The 21,374-nt window shown below is 40.3% G+C and overlaps 3 protein-coding genes across 5 annotated transcripts in view; all 3 read right to left on the bottom strand.

Moving 5' to 3' along the window:
• Positions 1-4,471, bottom strand: part of LOC123876481 (hemicentin-1-like) — a 74,318-nt gene extending 69,847 nt beyond the window's left edge. The window contains exons 1-6 of the mRNA XM_045922770.1: positions 4,146-4,471; positions 2,802-3,034; positions 1,825-1,947; positions 1,421-1,510; positions 821-961; positions 16-181 (exon numbers count right to left, since the gene is read on the bottom strand). Coding sequence (XP_045778726.1) covers positions 16-181; positions 821-961; positions 1,421-1,510; positions 1,825-1,947; positions 2,802-3,034; positions 4,146-4,395 — 1,003 coding nt within the window. The 5' untranslated portion in view covers positions 4,396-4,471. The remainder of the gene's footprint in view (positions 1-15; positions 182-820; positions 962-1,420; positions 1,511-1,824; positions 1,948-2,801; positions 3,035-4,145) is intronic.
• On the bottom strand, positions 4,213-8,487 carry LOC123876478. Its single transcript, XM_045922759.1, has 4 exons — positions 8,054-8,487; positions 6,997-7,200; positions 5,157-6,235; positions 4,213-4,346 (listed from the first exon to the last, which is right to left on the bottom strand). The coding sequence occupies exons 1-3, from the start codon at positions 8,177-8,179 to the stop codon at positions 5,222-5,224; spliced, it is 1,344 nt and encodes a 447-aa protein (XP_045778715.1). The 5' UTR covers positions 8,180-8,487; the 3' UTR covers positions 4,213-4,346; positions 5,157-5,221.
• Positions 8,488-10,088: 1,601 nt separating this feature from the next.
• On the bottom strand, positions 10,089-21,156 carry LOC123876477 (GPI mannosyltransferase 3). 3 transcript variants are annotated; one of them, XM_045922757.1, is made up of 9 exons: positions 21,095-21,156; positions 20,468-20,739; positions 19,700-19,925; positions 18,357-18,504; positions 17,613-17,741; positions 17,274-17,426; positions 16,917-17,198; positions 16,094-16,319; positions 10,089-13,172 (listed from the first exon to the last, which is right to left on the bottom strand). In XM_045922757.1, exons 2-9 carry the CDS (start codon positions 20,729-20,731, stop codon positions 13,080-13,082), a joined length of 1,521 nt encoding a protein of 506 aa, XP_045778713.1. In that variant the 5' UTR covers positions 20,732-20,739; positions 21,095-21,156; the 3' UTR covers positions 10,089-13,079. The 3 variants fall into 3 exon arrangements, with proteins under 3 accessions (XP_045778713.1, XP_045778712.1, XP_045778714.1); XM_045922756.1 differs by having other exon boundaries at positions 20,861-21,121; XM_045922758.1 differs by having other exon boundaries at positions 21,084-21,109.
• Between the last annotated feature and the right edge of the window lie 218 nt (positions 21,157-21,374).

Below are 21,374 nucleotides of genomic sequence, written 5' to 3'. Positions count from 1 at the left end.
AATGCGTTAACCTACCTTTCAAAGGTCGGTAGCTGGTCTCCGGCATGGCTTGGGGCGGCTGCACGGAGAAGCCGTGCTGGAAGCGCAGCTCGGAGCGGCCCAGCACCCGCACCGAGTGCTGCTCCTCGCTGCCCACCGTGACACTCCAGTTGCCGGGCTCCGGGTTGAGCACTTTTACTATCTGTGACAACAATACTCTAATAAAAATTAAACCTCCATTTTTAACCGTCTTTCGACCTGTCAAACAACTTAAATAGCTGAAGAAACGAACTTCTGATTCGAAGCATTGATTTTGAAATAAGTAATTGTTTAGGTTTTGTTACGTTATTATTCTTATCTCATCTCATCAGGATAATCTAAAGTTGATCGTGGTAATTGTCAAGCAGGAAAATGAAAGTTTGGCATTCCAGAAATGTTACTTAGTGATTAAGGTACACAATCCGCTAATTCTATTGGACAAGATCTCCTAGCTAAACTACGAGTGTAATGACTGCACTGAATGTAAGTATTGTTGTTTCATGCTCTCTGCGGAGATCACCACTAGATTTAAAACCATCGATAAATCACCCACTGCGCAAATCAGAGTTGTTTTAACCTGACGCCAGCTGTAAAAAGGTTTTTTATGTGTAAAAAGTCAAAGTCAAAGTCAAAATCATTTATTCAAAGTAGGTACAATACTCTTTTTAATGGTCGAAATTGTTAAATTTGTACGATATAGTGGTGATAATTAATTACGTAACTTAAAACTAAAGCTACGAGGGTTCCAAACGCGCCCAAGTCTGAGAAGAGCCCACAACAATCTCAAAAAGTAAGTGGTTACCATTATTTGTGATAAATCAAGTGTGGTAAGGAGTCTGGGCGGACCCTCGAGCTCCTCGCCGCTGGGGCTCAGCACGCGGATCTGCGGCTTGGCGCCGGACACCGACACTGTCACTTCTCCCACCGACTTGTCTACTGGAATCTGCAATAAACACAGCTATCCTTTGTTTTGGCTGGCTGAAGTTGCCTCAAGAGTCAGTTGTCCTCATATATCTATTGAGGTATATGATGATTTTTTTAAAATTGGAAGAATAAGGCAGCCATTTGATTTTTTAAACCGATCAAAAGTACAAATGCGTATAAGCTTCGCTTCTGACGGGCGTCCTCCGAATGTTTCTCGGAATGGATTCGATATACGGGTTTTGGTAGACTTGCGACTCTATGCCAAGTTTAGTGATACGCTGACTCTCGAAAGTAATTCCGATTCCATCATACTTTCGATTAACTTATCTTAATCAGTTTGGGAGGGAGACATGTGTGTTTTGGGGGTTCGGAGCTGGAAGCAAGCTACATCTGAGCGGCCCCGAAGGCGAAGTTTTCTTGACCAAGCCAAGGCTCACCCAGGGCTGTAGTGCTTTGTTGATGATGATGATGAATGTACCTGTTGCGTATAGTTGTAGCCGGGCGGGTTGACGGCGGACGCGAGGTTGACTGTCCGGCCTCGAATGGAACTTCGCACGAAGTCCAACACCTGATGGTCGTTAGAAAAACACACTCAACAAGGTTTATAAAAAAAAAAAAAAACATTTTTTTTTAACTTATGTCACCCCAAACTAATACCATAGCAGCTTGCATTTTGAAAAGTGTAAGGTTGCTCGCATAAAGAACCAGGTTCCCGGTACAGAAAGGTTGCACGGTACGGGTCAGTACTGATCAGTGCAGGTGAAATAGCTCCATATTATGTTACTGTTTAGACTGCATCATCATTGTTTGAAAAAGCTAGAGTTCAAAGTGTTGAGCTTTTATGGCGAGAGTTAATCACGATTTGATAGAACGGTGGAGTACCTGGTGGACGCTGGTCTTGTTCAAGTTGAACACCTGGCCCGAGCTGGCGGTCGCGATCTGGTGGTACACGCGGAACGTGGGCTTGTCCACGTCGTTGCAGTGCCCGGTCAGCACGAACACCACCTGGGAGACAATGTTTTATTCTGGCACTAGCTGATGCCCGCGACTTCGTCCGCGTGGATTTAGGCTTTTCGAAATCCCTTAGGAACTCTTTGATTTTCCGGGATAAAAAATAGCCTATGTGTTAAACCAGTGTATAATCTACTTCCATACATACACACAAACTTTCGCCTTTATAATATTATTTCATATTTAGAGGTATATAATCAAATGAGAAAGTGCCCCGGGGATAATTCAAAAGTCGAAAAATAAGGACCACCCTAGACTATGGAACTGTATGAAACATGGCACACCGCTTGCGAGCCTGGACGTATGCGTAACCCGGTGTGTTAGGGGTTCACGCGCGTCACTACGCACGTGTCACGTGTACGTGCTCGGTGTGAATCGGCCTTAATCTGTTTCTGGACCGAGATGTGCTAATTCTTGGGTAGTTCGGTGTAACGTGGGCTTGAAACACTCCACTAACTGAGTAGGTGATTTGGTTAATTGCAATATTCTATTAACCCCCGACCCAAAAAGAGGGGTGTTATAAGTTTGAAGTGTGTATCGGTGGCATCATAGCTCCTAAACTAATGAACTGATTTTAATTTAGTTTCTTTTTTTTTTCATTGAAAGGTGGCTTGATTGAGAGTGTTCTTAGCTATAATCCAAGAAAATCGGTTCAGCTTTTTGAAAGTTATCAGCTTTTTTCTAGTTACTGTAACCTTCACTTGTCGAGGGTGTTATAAATTTTTAATTTACACTTGTTTGAAACGAATCCGTGTTCAAACTGATAGAAGAGAAGCTGTAGCTTGTCTCTCTCGCTCACTCGTAAAGTTGCGCTGTCCATCGCAGACATCAGCAAAGAAGTGACGGACCTGACTCTGCTTCCTCTGCACGGCGTCCAGCACGTCGGCCAGCAGGCCGTGGTCGTAGGCGGAGGCGTCCGTGAACACGTAGAGGAAGGAGCGCGGGCGGCTGACGGCGAGCGCCAGGCGGACGCCGTGCAGCGTCATCTCGGGGCAGTTGCCGCCGCCGTACACGCGCCCCACGCCCGCCAGCGCCCGCTGGAACACCTCCTTGTCCGTCGTGACCGTCGCCGGCCCGACACCTGCACAGTGAGTGACCCAATACGTAATGTATAAGTGTCAATTAAAAATTTATAACATTCCCGACAAGTGAAGGACTAGTAACTAGAAAAGAGCTGATAACTTTCAAACGGCTGAACCGATTTTCTTGGATTATAGCTAAGAACACTCTCAATCAAGCCACCCTTCAAACAAAAAAACTAAATTAAAATCGGTTCATTAGTTTAGGAGCTACGATGCCACAGACAGATACACAGATACACACGTCAAACTTATAACACATCTCTTTTTGGGTCGGGGGTTAAAAAGGTTCCTTGGTGCGTGTGAAGAAGATCACACTGTACGCTTGAGCGTCCACAACGTGAGGAAGCTACTCTATTCAAGCCGGGAAAGTGCTGCGTCACAAGTATGTCACGGAATTGATGGCGACCACGAAGTTACACCTAAGTACAAGGAATGTAAGAACCCGCTCCACATGCCCGCACCGCCCCAAATGAGAAAGAAAAACCTCTACCTTTTAGTGTACAACCGTAACATTTATCAAATAAAGATTTATTTATATAGGTCTAAGATACAATAACCAACCACTTGTTAAAATATAAAGGAAAACATGCTATGAGGATGAAGAATAAAATCCGAAAATTAGCGCGTGGTGTTCTACCGGTGAAACCTTTGTCATTTTCCCAAATAATTTTCCTCAATCGTGTAAGCATATCACGTGTCCCTTTTCAGTTCGATGATTGAAGATGAAAAGATCGGAATAAATCTAGTGATGTAGATTGTAGAGTAAGCCGTGAAGCCGACTGATATTTCATAGCTGACATTCGAAAACCATAAAATCACACCTCGTACGAGCACCTACCATTGGAACTACGAATCATCTTAGCTAATTACTGATACGATAAGTGACTTTATCCTGATCACTTATCACTACAGACTTCACACTCTCTGATTTTCCGGGACAACAATTAGCCTATGCGCTCATCCAGGGTATTATCTATCTCCACTCCCAGCCAAATCCGTCAAGTAGTTTTTGCGTGAAGGAGTAACAAAGATACACACACACAAACACACAAACTTTCGCCTTTATAAATTAGTGTGATTCTCCAAAATGATAGTTAAAGTTCGTAATACCTGGATCATGGAACGGCACGAACACAAAGTCCGCTATCACGTGGCTTTCTTCCAGCGCGGTGTTCAAGATCATCTCGGCCCCCTCCCGCAGCTGCCTCAAGTCATTGAACATAGACCCCGTAGTGTCGAACACGAACACCAAACTACCTTTTCCCTCGTTCAAAGACTTTGTGCTAGGCTCAGGCCGTATAACTCCAAGACCTTTGCACAGAAAAAAAATAAAAGAGAAAACGAAATAATTCGCGCCCATTTTAAATTTAGAACATAATTTATCGATGTCACATTTGATTTGTAGGAAGTGATACTGCACTGGCTCGTACGCGAGTTATCTGTGAGCTTTGACTCCGCTATCAATATAGGCCAGGATGAAACGCATAATAACAAAGGTTAAGTCGCGATTTATCTTTCCAAGACAACTGTACTTCCTTAAGCTGGAAACATATTCACAAGTCATATAGATTTGTTGTGCCTATAGTAATTGAGTTCGTTTGGATCCGTTATGACCACTTCCCAATATGACCATTTCCAGGTACAGTCGGCCTCAGTATTCGAGTAGGTAGCAATTCCGCAAAACTATTGCACCAAAAACCTGTCACACTTATGACCTTTTTCCTATAAACACGCCACACACACCTAACGCATGTACATAACCGTGCCACGCGAATATGATCAACGACTTACGGCCTTGTATGTCCATTCTGTATTACCGTACATACAAGTAAAGACCTGTGTCTATGCAAATAATGACGAAACTACCTCTGTACCAAATTCCATAAAAATCGGATAAACAGATGAATTAAGAAGAATCCCGTGGGAACTCTGATTTTCCGGGATAGCCTATGTCCGTCTGCGGGATGTAAGCTAACTCTGTACCAAATTTCATCAAAATCGGAACTGTTGGGCAGTGAAAAGGTAACAGACAAGCAGACAGACACACTTTCGCATTTATAATATTAAGTATGGAATTAGTATGGATATGGATTGGTTGATTTCATTTCAGATTGAACGTACCTGTGATGCCATCTAACGAGATCGTCGAGAGTAAACGAGTACTCAAATAATGTTGAATACATTATTTACTCATTCTCATGACAGTGTTCTTCAAACGTATCAAGCTGCATGAATGTCGTTACGTCCACCTCAGCTTCAGTCACAACATCCCTTGCTTTGTTCATGTTCCGTTCTAAAGTGCTTCTCGGCATGTCAAAAAGTCCAGCCAATCTTTCGTTGCTGTCTCCCGTCCTTAATTTGATTAAGTAAATGCTTAACGCAACACTCGCGTCCGGTACTTGTTCATACAATCGCGATATACTGTTCAACAATTTGTAGAACTGGGTAGCGTTCAAACCTAGCCAGTAGTGGCATAGGTTGGGTGGGATGGAGTGAATGTTACTAAAGTCAATTTTATTCAAGGAAATCTTCTCTAACATATCAAGCATGTCATCCATTTGGGAATTGGTAAAGTCTGTACGGCCGGCATGTAGTTGGTCCCAATGCTCGCAGTTCAAATGAAGGCTGCACACACGCGCACAAGGTGGTATATAAATTCTATGGCGGCTTAGAATATTTTCCTTCATAATTCTTGGCACTAAATAACGTTCGACATTTCTACAATCAGGAAATAAACAGTGCCTTGTGGTTGAAGCAACACGTTTATATTTTCCTGAGGTGTAGGTTGGTTCTTGCCTCCTTTGCGGCTGAAATAGGTCATGCTGTGGAAGTGGTGGTGGTTCAGGAGCCCTTACAGCTTCTGGTTCTCGAGGCTGTTCAACTTCTGGTTCAGAAGCTTGTGCAGCTTCTGGTTCAGGAGCTTGTGCAGCTTCTGGTTCAGCAGCCTGTATAGCTTCTGGTTCAGGAGCATGTACAGCTTCTGGTTCAGAAGCTTGTACAGCTTCTGGTTCAGGAGCCAGTATAGCTTCTGGTTCAGGAGCCAGTATAGCTTCTGGTTCAGGAGCCTGTATAGCTTCTGGTTCAGGAGCATGTACAGCTTGTATAGCAACAGCTCGATTTGCATCCTGTTGCGAATGTCGTTGAACAATTCTCCTAGCTGCCATACGACATGCTCGGCACACTCTTTCTAGGTGTGGGACCTGAAATCCACAATTGTTTTACTTTTTAGCTTTAATTCAAATCAATATTAATTATTGAAGTTACTACTAGGCAAGAATACTTAACTTGTTTCATTGAATAATCTTTTTTAATAACTATGAGAAAGTAATTACTAATTATTACTAACTACCAACCAAATTAACACTTATGAGCTTACGGAACTAATTTATAACTTGTGCAGAGTACATAACTAATGTTATGTTAAACATTGCAATAAATGTGGAAGTGTGTTTGTTTGTTGACCCAGCCAGCAACGTCTGCCGAGGCAGACCCTCCATCGGGGACCTGCTCGGTCCCCACCACCGCACCTCCGGGACGCACCAATGAAGTGCGTCCCCCGACCCCGACCCCCGTCCCCCGTCCCATCCTACGCTTCATCCACTGTGCCCTCTGCTAGTCAGAGGGACACGCGGAGAAACCTCCCCCCCTGCCAGGTCATTAGCCATAGCCAACAAAATCTCCGAAGAGAAATTATTAGCCATGTTACCAGGTCGCATCGGCCCAAACACTGCTCTTCCCCTCGGACGCATCCAAAAGGGACCAGCAGCATCCAGGCGCACTGGGAGGTTACCTGGCTGGCGCCCCAAGTATGGAATGCCTAGCCTAAGTATGAAACAATAGTAGATAGCGTCACGAGCGCAGGGTTTAGGGGCGCCCAAGACAAAGTAACATATTATTTAAAAAATGCCATTTTATCTGTATTGTATTAAAATTAATAAGCACTTTTCATTATAATACATACCAAGTGTGGAGACACCCAACGCAGAATAACATTTCTCTCCTCGGAATGTGCATGCACGGGTGCAGTGAGTGCTCGTAGCGTAGATACGCCGCACGCTAAACACACACTTCTGTGCCCAAATACAGCTGCAGGCGTGGGCCCAGCTTGGAGAGCATTTTGTAACGAAGTCAAACACTCCATACAAATGACATCTTCCCGCGAAATCTGTCAAATCATATTGACAATATTAACTTCAAGAGCACTCGCAATTAAGCATGTGTTCTTTAATCAGCCGCACGCAGCCGATAATTCCTTGGCTAAGCTCATCAAGTCCGAGATGTCAACATGTTTTACCAGAATGAAACAGCTTTCATAAAATTTTCAAAAATAAGTAACACCAACTTCAAGTACCACAAAGACTAAAAAGTTAAAAATAATAATTTTTCTTTCTACACATGTATTGTATTTATGGAGTTGAGCGAGCGTAATTAAAGAAATTAGAAATCTAAGTGTGAAGCTCGCCTGACTTCATACATACATTGATCGCAAACAATTTACTCTTATCCATTGAGGAGTTCTGTTCTCCATCTCTGAAGATATTCATCAGATCTTCACCATTCAAATAAAAATCCAAAATCCATAATCGGTTCAGGCGTCTTTGAGTAATTGGGGAACATCCTTTTTTGAAGTTGGTGAAAAAGCAATTTAGGGAAACTAAAAGCAGATAGGGAACTTCTAACAAAACGTCGAGGCTTCAACGTCTATTTGACACAGCCTAATGTAGCCCTATTTTTAGGGTTCCGTAACTATTACCGTAAATCTGAAAACCGTGAATTTGTGGCTACATCATTTAAAAAAAAATTAAATGTGTTTAAATTTTCAAAGTACTTTACTGTGTCATACCAAGTGGGGTATCATATGAAAGGGCTTTACCTGTACATTCTAAAACAGATTTTAATTAATTTTTATGTTTAATAGTTTTTGATTTATCGTGCAAAATGTAGAAAAAAATACCCGAGTACGGAACCCTCAGTTCGCGAGTTCGACTCGCACTTGGCCGGTTTTTTTTATTACTTACTGGCGTAGGTGAAATCCAAGATGCTAAAGTGTTAAAGGTTTTCACTTCAACCCCACTCAAACACTGCCAGGGCAAAAATCGTAAACGAATGGAGCAATTAATACATCGACGTAATGCATTTTCCATAATTAACTGGAACTGGCACTCACTAGGAGTCTGGAAATTGAATTATACAATAACTAATGAAGTCTCTATCTTACAATTACTTTGGATTTTACTTAATGATAATTAAGTAATCACAAAGAATTAACAACCAATAACGACCATATAACGGCCAATAATTGATTTGAAAAGTAAACAAAAAACAAACAAAGTGTTAGAACCAGTTACCAGCCACAGAGCAATAACATACAGGATATGCACATATCACTATGTCATGTCGATTGTCAATCTGATGTCGATTCATCGAAGAATCTATTTTTTGTGTCAAGAAAATCGATCTTAAAAGGGCAAGCGACGGGCCTGCCCGCGAAATTCAAATTTTATTTGTTTTATTTAATTAATTTCTTAAACTGGGCCTTTTTAAGTAAAGATTTTTGTATAAACCTATGAGAACAATACTGCCATTATCGCAATTAAAATGCCGTAAGTCTACGTTGTCGTATTAGTTTACAAATTGCAAAAAACCAAATTAAATTTGAATTTGGCGGGCAGGCCCGTCGCTTCCACCTTAACCAATAAATCGATCTACAATCGGATTTTTAAATAAGCAACACGTCTTGACATCAGCTAATGTCAAATCGTAAAATAATTTTGCGATATCGAAATAGTGATGTTGTGGTGTGGTGTAGTATAGCCTTATAGCCTTAAGTGTAATATAGCCTTAATTAATAACAATATGTAATTCAATAAAGAGTCTTCGAAGATAGCTTAAACAAAGAGGACATGTTTCCTTTCAATACTCCCCGCGCACCCCCGCACACCTCAGTGGTTCAGTCTTAGTTCAGTTGTGTCATGTGCATAGATAACACACTATATATAAGTGAGGTGAGAGGTCGTGTGAATGAGTGAGTCAATGAACCAGTACCTGCTTTTTTAGATTGAGCTCACACAAGCAGAGTAAAAAATGAGCATTACAAAACTAGTAAATAATTAGTAGATATGTTTTTATCGAGTAATAAAGAACTCTCCAGAAAAAGTTCTATAAAATTAGTGCCCTTTAGATTGCTTTTTTTAGGTTACGTCAATCAATGTTAATATTATAATATGACGAGTAACACATATCTATGCGAGTAACTGTTATACATACTTTTTTTTCTGTCGTCTGGCTTTACAAAGATTGGGCAATATTAAGTATGTAGTTATTTACAAGTTAGGAAAACTATATAAGTATGGACTTCGTCTGAGCCGGCGCTCGCCGACACACGCGCGGTACCCCTTTAGAGCGCTTCCTAGTCAGTTCCACCACCAAAAACACCAGTGAAATACAAAACCTGGCCACTTTTAACAAAAAAATATACACTCCAAAAAGGCAGAGCACGCGCGCCAGCAAATGTCAACACAGACGAATTTGTACTTACTTTTATTTCGGCGTTTTATGGGCGTTTTTAATTATTCGTAACATTTGAAAAAAAAAATAACTAAAAAAAGGAATTACTGATATAATATCTCTATGGATTTCATCATTATTCCGTACAGCCATTGATTATAAAGCCACGTTTATTCTGAGCCTACAGCGATACCATTGGCCGGGCGCCGGGCAGTCTCCACCTCAGCCAGCGATACATAGCTATGATTGCAGCCCGATCCGTTCAGTAGTTTGAGCTGTGTGAGATAGATCAGTCAGTCAGACAGCTTTTCGTCTCATATATCGATATAGATAACCAGAAACATAATTACACTACAAACGTGATGTAGCCGATGGTTATATCCCCCGACAGCGCAGGCCCTAAGGCTAACGTTTTAACTGAAGTTTCAGTTAAAACGAGACAGATTTATACCAGTGATATAACGCTGTCTCGTTTTAACAGTGTCTTCAGTCTAAGCTAAGTCAAAGTGCGCTCTATGAATTATTAAATAAAAAAAAAATCAAAACTTTAAAAATAAATTCTTTATTAAAATTCACACTTCAAATAGAAGACATCTTTTACTTACTTACACAAAAAAACAACATTACTACAAAATTAATTACCAAGTCAAATTATTGCTCCAAATTGTTCTATAAGTAAACGGTTCACGTATTTAAAGATTTTTGTTTAAGTGGCCAGTAGATGATTAAATTCGATATCATTGTTATATAATATAAAGCGTAAAGAATGGCTCCTCAAGCGCCATTTTAATCGTTATTTTTCCTTATTCTAAAGGTGAACAGTATTTTAGACATGACATTATTGAGCCATAGAAAATGGCGCATGACACTTTGTATGAACTATACTTTCAAAAGCTTAACTAAATATTTTTATACAGATTTCATTATTTTGATTAAGTATGTTAGATGCGAACATCTTTAAAATTTACATTACTGAAATATTTGGCACAAAAATAGTATAGTTACTTACTTTACCGTCTTAGCACTAGTAAAATACAAGTGAATTTATACTTCTATATATGCCATAGAGGCAACACAGCACTGCTTACCACTAAATAGTGGCTTTATATAATTTAAGTTACAAACAAAAATACTTCATAAACACGTAAACCGTCAGTCAAAAAGATGAACACGTTCTTACTTCAGGTATAAATATTACACCTAATATAATTAATGAATATACTTTGTATGTTAATCCAGTAGTTAATAAGACAATAGGTCCTAATATACTCGTCTTTCGTGTTGAGCAAGGCGGCCGACATGGATGTATCCCGTTCTCAGGTAAGGGGAGGACAGGACCAGTTTTTTTTTTCTAATTTGTCCACTACTGGACATAGGTCTCTTGCAAGGATCTCTAGAGCACAGGATCTTTTAGAGATCTCTAAAGATCACGGTCAATTTTAGGATCCCTTTATTTTTCATTGACGCGTAAGTATTGGATAAGACTTGCTCAAAAACTCGCGATATCGATCTCACTTGGCGTTTAGATCCATGAATTAAGGAAATTGTGTAAAGTACTTTTCAGTAAGTAAGCGCCTATACGTAGTGTACCTAAATAACGAATTGTAGTGAACATTCGGGTTCTTCCCTCCCCCGTACCTTTTGTATATGCCAGGGCGTAAATACAAATATCTTACAATACGATATCTTACATTACTAGAAACACGAAAAAATTATATTATAATCTATCTAAACTCATTGCAATTCGAAGGAAATAAAATAATTATTAAAACAATACAAATTATGTTATAACTTAGAGATTAGCGTTAAAAGATAGCCAAGAAAATTAATCTAAAACAATTAAAAGTACTAGAGACAAAAATGGGCTAAAGTGCATCGCCCACTGTAGGTACACTACAAATTACAATGCAGTGTCTATGTTCTCTTTGCAATGTACTTACAATGGAGGTGTTGCGTCAAACGTCGCGCGCTTAGTATGAAAGCTTGTTTGAAATAATGAAATGTGACGTCATAAACATTCACAACAACCAGTGGCGGGAACCTTTAGGAATACTAAAAACTAATTCGGAAGCAGCGATTTCTAAAATCTATTGTGAATTTGTCGGTGGTAGCAATAAAGGACAGCGTTGTTATTGGTTAGCATTTGTCTATAATAATGTTTAATCTAAGTTTTGTTCAGCTTTGGCAAGTCAGTTGTTAAATAATTCGTTAAGAAATTAGAGACACCTGTAATAACCAAGTTAAAAAACTATGGATTTTTTGTAAGATTTTCTTACAAAATATATTAAAGTATGAAATGCCAAAATTAACATGCGATCTTTGCGAAATTTGAATTATCGCTCTTAAAATTAAAAAATAATTGATAATTAATTACTCTTAAATTTAGAAATCAAAATTCCAAACCAAAAACATAAATAAAATGAGTGATTTTCATTTCTAGTATAAATTCAGAGTATGTATCAATTACGTCATACATGAGGCAACTTAGGGGCGTGAGCGCCGAAGTTTGGCCGACGCTCTCACGCTATTGGCTAAAACGCACGTTTGCAGCAAGAATAACAGAAATTCAGCCAATCACAACTATTTCAATCTATGGCTGCTAATGTCATGTAGTTTTTCGATCAGTCAATAACTGTAAAAATTGTGTGACGCAATTGACAGATAGTCATATTTCATAACTTACGTCTAAATCTAAATCTATTGGATCCAGACACAGGACGAAATTCTAATTGTATTTGTACAAAAATCTATCTATACTTAACATAATATTTAATTTGTATATAAATCTGGACATAATTCAGCTCAACACACTAAAGCCGGCGGCTTTGTTGTACAGAATGCAGCTTTCTCGATGAATACACTCCAATAAAACTATTATAAGAAAATGCATTGGGGAAAATAAATGTCAAATTCTGAATTATACATTGAAAAATGTCATAATTTGTTGAAAAAGCCTTACTATTTTCATAAATAGTAATTTGTAATAGTATAAAATATTGTATTATAACAATATGATAGTATAACACCACGCCATTGTGTTAATTGTGCTTATGTACGATATAAATAATTGAGTGAAATATTACACATTGATTTTTGAATCACTGAATAAACTTTAATAGACGACAAAAATTACATTTCTTAGATTTTTAATATAAAATCGTCATCATTTTGTTATAATTGGCTATTGAAAATAGACCCTAAAGGATCTTATTCTAACAAAATTCTAACTACTTAATCTGATAAATCTCAAAATCCTATCCCTTCATAAAGTTTATGAAGGGATTATTTTACTAAAAAAATACATTAATCGTTTGTTCATCTAATTTATTTTTATTTAGATTTTAGTTAAATTTTATAATACAAATTATTGAAAAAAAAAATCATTTAAAAAAACTGAAAAAAATATATGTGGAAAGTGAAATCAAATGCGTATATGTTGATGCGCATGGACGATATGATACTAGTACATTATACTAACAGTGCGTTCGTCCGTCTGTGGCGACCGACCACGCCACGTCGTCTGTGTGTGGTGGTGGATCACTGCACGATGTCGTCCGAGGGCTGCGCGCGCGCCTGCGCTTCTATTTTCTGATACACTAGTATTTTCTCCCCGACTTCGCGTTCCGGGAACTGAAACAAGGTAAAATTCTAAAACTGATCCTTGTACGGGAGCGGCGTCTGTGTGCTCGACCGTACTAATAGGGAATTCTCTCCCAGCGGAGTTGTGCTCGGTAGCGCCAGCTGGGTCGACGGTTACACGTTGAAACTTCTATATATGTAAGAGTAGGAGAACTTGCTCCAATAAAACTCACGCCGTTGTTATTATTCATCACAGTTTATTATCAATCTTTAACCATCTTTAATATTACTTTTATCCTAATAAACCTTTACAAATACTTTTGAATCATTAAATGAATCTACCACTGGTTCGGAACGCCTATCCCACCGAGAAGAACCAGCAAGAAACTCAGCGGTTGCTCTTTTCAAAGATTCGATTTACAATAAGATTCAATTTACAATATTTTAACCGAAATTACATTTAACCGTCAAACTAAAACGAACAAATTGAAAGAAGTTAAGAAAATCAACATTTAAACCAAAGTTACAATTAACTGTCAAACTAAACCGAATAAATTAAACAAGTAGAGAAATTCAACGTGTTATCACTTCGACTGTCGATAATAGAATGCCGCTCCGCTGGACCGCTTCGCTTTTAAATACTATCGTGGCGGTGGGGTTCGGAAACGTCGACGACGTACGATGCGTCATTGAGGATTCTACTCGTCATTCGATCTATGAATTACGTGTTTCATTATCGCGCCGATACGGCCATACTGATCATAGGCGCGTCCCTGCGCCTACTCTCGTCCTTTTTCTCTGCAATAAAGTGCATAAATTAGTAAACCAACATCGCACACACGTAAACCCTTATAATTTCGAAATCAAAAATGGTTCATCAACACTCTTATCACGTTAAGAATCTCATAGCCTCAGGGCCTCGACACCCATATTAGCTTTCACGTTAACTCATAGCTTTCACGTAAACACATTTCAATTATCTTGTAACACACAAGTGATGACGTCAGAACCTCATAGCCTCAGCGCTAATTTTGGTTCAGCCTCAGAGCCTCGGCGCCCATTTTAGCCTTGACGTTTACACATGAATTACAAGATAATTGAAAACACATAAGTGATATGATGATCATCAGGATCTCATAGCCTCAGCGCTAATTTTGGTTCACAAACCATTTTTTTTTTTTTTTTTTTTTTCACGTTTCAATTATCTTAAAGCACAAGTGACGTTACAACCTCATAGCCTCAGCGCTAATTTTGGTTCACACATACACGTTTACACATGGACTTTAAGGATAATTGAAACCCCAAGTGATGACGCCAGAACCTCATAACCTCAGCGTTAATTTTGGTTCAGCCTCAGAGCCTCAGCGCTCATTTTGGCCTTGACGTTTACACCTTCGGAAAGATAGTAAAAAGTGATGACGGCGGAACCTCAAGCCTCAGCGCTAATATTGGTTCAGCCTCAGAGCCTCAGCGCTCATATTGGCCTTGCCGTTTACACTTAAATAATGGAAAAGTACTTAACTTATAAAAGCACGTCAGTCTGCGCGTCAAATCCTCACTTTGCCGTACTATTACGTTTACTCATAGCCGATACGGCCACATTACTTTGTACTTCAAATTTTGGTACGCTTTCCAAACGTTCGTTAATCGTGGCAAACTTTTCTTCTGGTCCCATTGATTTACTTCGATGAAGTTCACGTCTATTGTTCAGTAATATTCATATTCAGAGAATATTCTTACTTCAGCTTTTACGTTAATATTTTATACAATATTATTATTAGTTTTTATTTACCTTTCTTTTTTTTTTTTTATTGCATTGTTTATCTTTTTGTTTTTTTTTTTTTTTTGCGTTATCACCCTTTTTTTTTTTTTTAACTTTTTTTCCTTTTTTTATCATTACTATCCCATTCTTCTTTTTTTTTTTTTTTTTTGGTATAGTTTTTTTTTTTTTTTTTTATATCATTGTTTGATAAATACAAAACCCTAACTCTACCTAGACCGGCGTCTCCATTCCTACACCGGTCCCAAACCGACCATCTAGCCTAGCTACCACAACTAGTACTATGACCTCAACCAACGGAAACCACATAAGGTAACCACAACTCTAAAACCTACAGTAAGTACGACAGACCGTGTCTACTGAGAAGTGTCTCTGTCCAGAGCCGCAGAATAATGAATTGGTTTTGATATATACAACACCCAGCGTTACGAATTCATAAAACACCACGGGATTCTATAACTAGATCTGATATGTATCACCGACCTGTAGAACTCTGATTATAATAACAACGAGTAACTGGGCGACGGTACCCTACACTAGATTGGCTCCATCGTAACTACTATCTCAACCGTCTAATCAACATTTCTAACCAACAATATCCACACATATGTAAATTCACATTATCTTTACAAATTGGAACGAACTCACCAATTACAACTGCAACTTAAAATCACTTTCACAGTACTGACTCAAGAAGTCCTTTCACTACTTCACTCTGTCGAAACACCACACGTAATGAATGCCGCTCCGCTGGACCGCTTCGCTTTTAAATACTATCGTGGCGGTGGGGTTCGGAAACGTCGACGACGTACGATGCGTCATTGAGGATTCTACTCGTCATTCGATCTATGAATTACGTGTTTCGTGTGTTGTGTATATAGTGCAGATTGATAAACGCTCCGTCAATGCGATTCAGATTTTGCGTGTTCTACTTTTAACTTGCCATTAAGCTACCCGTGCTGCCATCTAGTGCGTGCGTCGTGAGGTATCTGGCTTGGGTTCGTGTATCGAGCGTTTGTTGATTGATTGAATTTAGAAGCGACATCTGCTTGCGAATGTGGCAGCCGCCACGTCCTCATGGAGGAAACGTAGACAACAACAAATAGCGGCCGGGCGCGCGCTACGATTCGCACCGTTCAAAAATAAGATTTCTGCGCAGGTATATCAGCGTATCTTATAGAAGGGGTAGTACCTGCGTGTGAGGCAGCTCGTGGATGAGCTTGTACCCTCGCAGCAGCTCCTCCACCCGGCCGCGCAGCACGTCGAACAGCACCAGCAGCGCGGGGGGCTGCCGGGTGGAGTACTCCAGGCGCCACCAGCGCGCGGGGTTGTTGTAGAAGGCCTCGGCTTCGTACATCTCGCCGCGCTGCGGGGGGTCGCAGTTGAGGGTGCGCGTCGTCACGTTCACGTGGAGGTGGCTGCGAAACGGCAGCACAACTTAGCGAACAAACAAGATATTTCAACATTTTTATGTGAAGACTGCAAGTTAATGACAACAGCGCCATCTACGCGTGATTTGGTAAATAAAATTTTTCGTGAACACATTTTTTTTTTGTGATGTAACCACAAATCCTCTGTTTTCAGATGTATTCCTTTACTTGTGATAGCACAAGACCTACCTACCTACCAAATTCATGATTTTAGGTCAACGGGAAGTACCTTATAGGTTTTCTTGACAGACACGACAGACGGACAGACAGACAGGCCGAGGTACAGGCCGGGCACCAGGTTGCCCGCCAGCAGCGCCGCCGCCGCCAGGTACAGCTGCCATCTGTTTGTTTGTTTGTTTGTTTAAGGAGTCACCTGTAGAGCGGCGTGGAGTGGCACGGCATCATGAACAGTATGGACGAGCGGTTGTTGGGGACAGCATCTCGCAGCAGCGGCATCACGTCGATGGCGCCGCGCTGGTGGAGCAGGCCGAGGTACAGGCCGGGCACCAGGTTGCCCGCCAGCAGCGCCGCCGCCGCCAGGTACAGCTGCCATCTGTTTGTTTGTTTGTTTGTTTAAGGAGTCACCTGTAGAGCGGCGTGGAGTGGCACGGCATCATGAACAGTATGGACGAGCGGTTGTTGGGGACAGCATCTCGCAGCAGCGGCATCACGTCGATGGCGCCGCGCTGGTGGAGCAGGCCGAGGTACAGGCCGGGCACCAGGTTGCCCGCCAGCAGCGCCGCCGCCGCCAGGTACAGCTGCCACTTGAACGCCTTCCTGCTCCACGGAACCAACACGTCTTGGGCCAGGTACAGGAGGATGGGCAGCAGCGGCAGCACGAAGCGGAACTCCTTGTGCGGTATCAAACTGGAAATTTGAAATATCAAAGTCTTATTTCTGGTACAATGGCATCGAACCTTTGGATAAAGTTTAGATTGTTACCTGTGCACAGCCACGTGCAGCGCGGCGGCGGCGAGCAGCACCAGCCCGATCCGGTTTTCGCGGGGCCTCCGCAGCACGGCGACGACGCCCAACACCACCGGCACTATGTTGACGCCCAGCACGGCCGGCAGGCCTTGCGTTATGTACCAGTGCCTGCAACAATTTACATTCAGAGGATAGATTTCCACTTGATGACAATCATACTTCTTCTCTGGGGCTATGCAGGTTCTTGAATACTTTGTATCACTTTGACCATCTCCAATCCTTTGTGATCACCGCCAAAATGGTGGATCATTGTAATATATTACAACTTATAATGACACTGCACACAGTACTCACCATGGGTGTGTCCCGTAAAAGGAGGAAACATCCTGAAGCACATTATATCTGAAGAACTCCCAGGGGGTAACAATTAACCTTCCGTAGCAGAACGAGTCCAGGGCGATGAGCGCTGCGCTTGACACCAGCCTGTGAGAGAATAAAGTGAATAAGAATAACTATTTCAAAGGTCCAAACCAAAACCTGACTATTTTTAGGGTTCTATACCTCATATAATAATGATTTGAGAGCAATACCAGATCATTATATTTATAAGCCGTAAGAGTGACTCCAGCGAGCGTCTTGTAGTGCACAAGGTGGAGGGTACCAGAGGGCGAGGAAGGTCAGCTACGCAATGGACCGACCAAATGTGGGCGGTGCCGTGCACGAGTGTACTAGACTATTGACCAGCAGGGAGAAGTGGCAAATGCTCGTGAGGCGTATAACATCTGTCCCCATAAACATCAATTCGTGATGACCACGACCGCTCGGCGAAGAGTGTTACGACAAAGAAGAAGATATTTATAAGAGCACTCATCAAAATTCTTAATTGCTCTGATGACTGTCATCATTAGAGTAGCAATAACAGCCTGCGCAAATGAGCAATTACTATCCACGGAGGACGAAAATGAGTCACTAAGAACTGCTTCGTATAATGCACATGATATGACTAAAAGTACAGAGAAACAGAGTTAGTAAGAAAGGGGACTTGCGTCCTGTCCAGACAATAGTTCGTCTGCAGTCTGCTTAGGCCCAAATACTTACACAATAGGCAGATAAGTCTTCAGCAACAGCTGCGGCCGGCCCTGGTTGGTGGTGGCCAAGTTGTAGGCGCCCAGCACGGCCCACAGCGGCGCGGACGTCGGCCGCACGAACACCGACAGGCACGCCAGCCACACCCAGCTGTTGTCCTCTGAAACATCACACCATTTCAACTACATTGCTTTACCAAGAATGTATCAACAAGTGTAAATTAAAAATTTATAACACTCCCAACATGTGAAGTTTTCAGTAACTAGAAAAGAGCTGAAAACTTTCAAACGGCAGAACCGATTTTCTTGGATTATAGCTAAGAACACTCTCGATCAAACAAAAAAAAACTAAATTAAAATCAGTTCATTAGTTTAGGAGCTACAATGCATCAGACAGATACGCAGATACACATTTCAAACTTATAACACCCCTCTTTTGGGTTGGAGGTTAAAAATGTGTTTCTTTAGTGGATACATCTAGATTGCTTAATTGTAAAACCTGCTTATTGCTATCCTCCTTCAACTGATTAGCGCGAGCAAGAGATCGCACTGGGGTCAGATCTCTCGCTCTAATTGATTAGTCAAAGTGGGATAGCAATAAGTAGGTATTTGCTTCACGTAAGTATTGGAAATGAACTCTGATTTACTTCTACTTCATGAGTGTGAGTTGCTGATGTGATTGAAAAGGGCTTAATATTATTAAGATTCATCAAAGTCAGTTCAGTAGAACCTGTGACTCTAGGCTGTTTCTACAATACATGACAATATGTTTACCCGACTGCGGCAAAGCCAAAAGGAAGGGTTATGATTTTAGCAGTCTATGTATTTATGTATGTTTGTAACAAAATTCTGTGTGTTCTACCATAGTGCATAAACTGCTGGGTCTATTTTGATAGATGAGGTGTCAATTGATTTGTTGTAAAGGTCCAGGTGACAAAGGCTATGTTTTATATGAAAAAAATTGACCTAACGGATGTAACATCAACAAAAGTACCCAGTCGAATGTCAAATGGAAGAGGAAAAAATTCTGAGCTCATGAATATAAATGTACAACAACATTGAAATATACCAATTAATTTAATTAGTGTAATTGGACTTAAAAGGTCCGTTCTAATTAAATAATTAATTAAATAAATAAATAATAAATAATATTTCCGTGTTTATTAAGACAAGCGCAGTCGCAGTTGGGTTTTAGTGTACAGTGTAACAATAGCTTATAAGTTGTTATAGGAATGACTTTTATTGCATGTAACACATTGTTATACATTATAAAATAGCTTATAAGCTATTGTTACACTGTACATTAGTTTTCAACTTTATCTTGTTAATTATAGATAAGTAAGCAAGTACACAAACCTTTTTCATACTGTGCAAGTTTTCCCGCTTTGAAGGGGAATTTGGACAGGGCTATGGTGACCAGCACAGTCTCCAAAGTTTGCAGCAGCGTCCGACCCGACGTGTAGAACCAGAACCAAGATGTCAGGATGAGGTACAAGGCCCACTTTCTGCCTCCCGTCCATTTATAGAAGCTGTAGTCTGCCGCCGTGCTTAGTAATGCTTGGAGGATTCGGGGAGTGAAAATCTGGACAAAAATAAATTACTTATAGATTGTATCATTAACTATAAAAAAATTATGAAGAAAAGGTAAATATTTATATGTTAATGCACGCTGTGACTGCCCGTAAGTGGAGTTGCATAAGAGCCATAGAATGTAAGGAACAACATGTATAATTTAAATGTGTAACTCTGTGGGCGGTACTATAGCAAATAATCTAAAGGTAGGTTTCACATTAGAAACTAAAATTGTAATGAATAGATATACGGCTTAAATTCTAAGAAGTCAAAATTAACAACTTTACAGGAGAGTGAAAAAACTTGCTATTTCCAGAGGTTTACATTGTTACTATGCTGTTAGTTTCTAATCCTTGAAGTTTCTAATGAACGTTTTCTTGTTTCTCATTGGCAGAATAGTTGTGACTATTGATTATCTAGCAAATTGCATCAAAATGTCAAAAACACTTACATGGTGGTAGAATTTAAGTGATGTTGTTATTGGAGATTTTGGTACAAATAACTTTAAAGTTTACATTTTAAAAAAAAAGGAATGTAATTAATGTAACATACCACAGCCTGTGGATAGTCCAAGCCAGTAAACTTCAGTATGGTATACAGAACTGCTATGACACTGGGGTACAAGTAACTTCGGATCCCTTTCTGCCACTCCCAGGTTAGGACTCCATATCCAAATGCTTGCTTGTGAGCCACTTCCAGGGTCTGCCAGTACTCGTCGGGCACGTACCAGGTCTGCACCAGGAACACCGACAGGATCCGGACGCTCAAGATCACCGCTAACACCTGTGTGGGCTTCAGGCCCTTTGCCAAAACCATTCTCCCGCCTAAAATAACCAAAAAGAGGTTACATATTAAAATCTATAAATAGACCTCCATAACACGCCCGGCGTCGCATCGACCACCGGTTTTAACGACACACTTCAATTATTTATCTTTAAAACTCACAATTCCAATGGTTAAATCGCTTGAAAAGCACTTTGAAATCCGAACGTAAGTTTATCAGAAAATTCTCAAATAACGCGTCCTTTCAATGAACGCTAAAGCTGAATGAACATTGCCGTTATGTTAAATAAAACTTGTTTGCTAACTTATAACTGTTAATTTTAACACATATTCGAGTATTTGTTTTCAACAATTCAATGAGGAAAACAATAATTTCGAAATAAACTTATCACTAACCTCGTCAAAAAATAAACCACCGCGGTGAAATCGTAGTGTTGTGCTACGCACGCTTTCGCGTCATCTCTTATCGTGTATAATTAGCGATTTTTATGTTAGAACAAACAATAAAAGTAATACCTCGTTGAGTTTGTTGAGGGCGTCTTCTCAAAATAGGGCCCGTTTGGAATCTTCATTCTTTGTAGCTTTAAGGTGTTTACATAACCAATTATCAACATCATAATTATCTTGTATAGAATACGATGTATAACTGATATAATCTTATTGTAGTCTGTGGAGT

The sequence above is a fragment of the Maniola jurtina genome, chromosome 21, assembly GCF_905333055.1.
Source record: "Maniola jurtina chromosome 21, ilManJurt1.1, whole genome shotgun sequence".
Classification (NCBI taxonomy): Eukaryota; Metazoa; Arthropoda; class Insecta; order Lepidoptera; family Nymphalidae; genus Maniola; species Maniola jurtina.
The sequence above is the reverse complement of the archived record's forward strand: the minus strand, read 5'-3'. Positions and strand labels throughout refer to the sequence as shown.

Coding starts and splice junctions, on each gene's coding strand:
- LOC123876478 (XM_045922759.1), bottom strand. CDS start 8,179: ATGGAAAATGCATTACGTCGATGTATTAATTGCTCCATTCGTTTACGA. Junction 7,201..8,053: donor CTTGGATTTCACCTACGCCA/GTAAGTAATAAA, acceptor ATGATTTGACAG/ATTTCGCGGGAAGATGTCAT. Junction 6,236..6,996: donor GTTGGGTGTCTCCACACTTG/GTATGTATTATA, acceptor TGTGGATTTCAG/GTCCCACACCTAGAAAGAGT.
- LOC123876477 (XM_045922757.1), bottom strand. CDS start 20,731: ATGGTTTTGGCAAAGGGCCTGAAGCCCACACAGGTGTTAGCGGTGATC. Junction 17,742..18,356: donor AAGACTTATCTGCCTATTGT/GTAAGTATTTGG, acceptor ATTCTCTCACAG/GCTGGTGTCAAGCGCAGCGC. Junction 17,427..17,612: donor TTTTACGGGACACACCCATG/GTGAGTACTGTG, acceptor AAATTGTTGCAG/GCACTGGTACATAACGCAAG.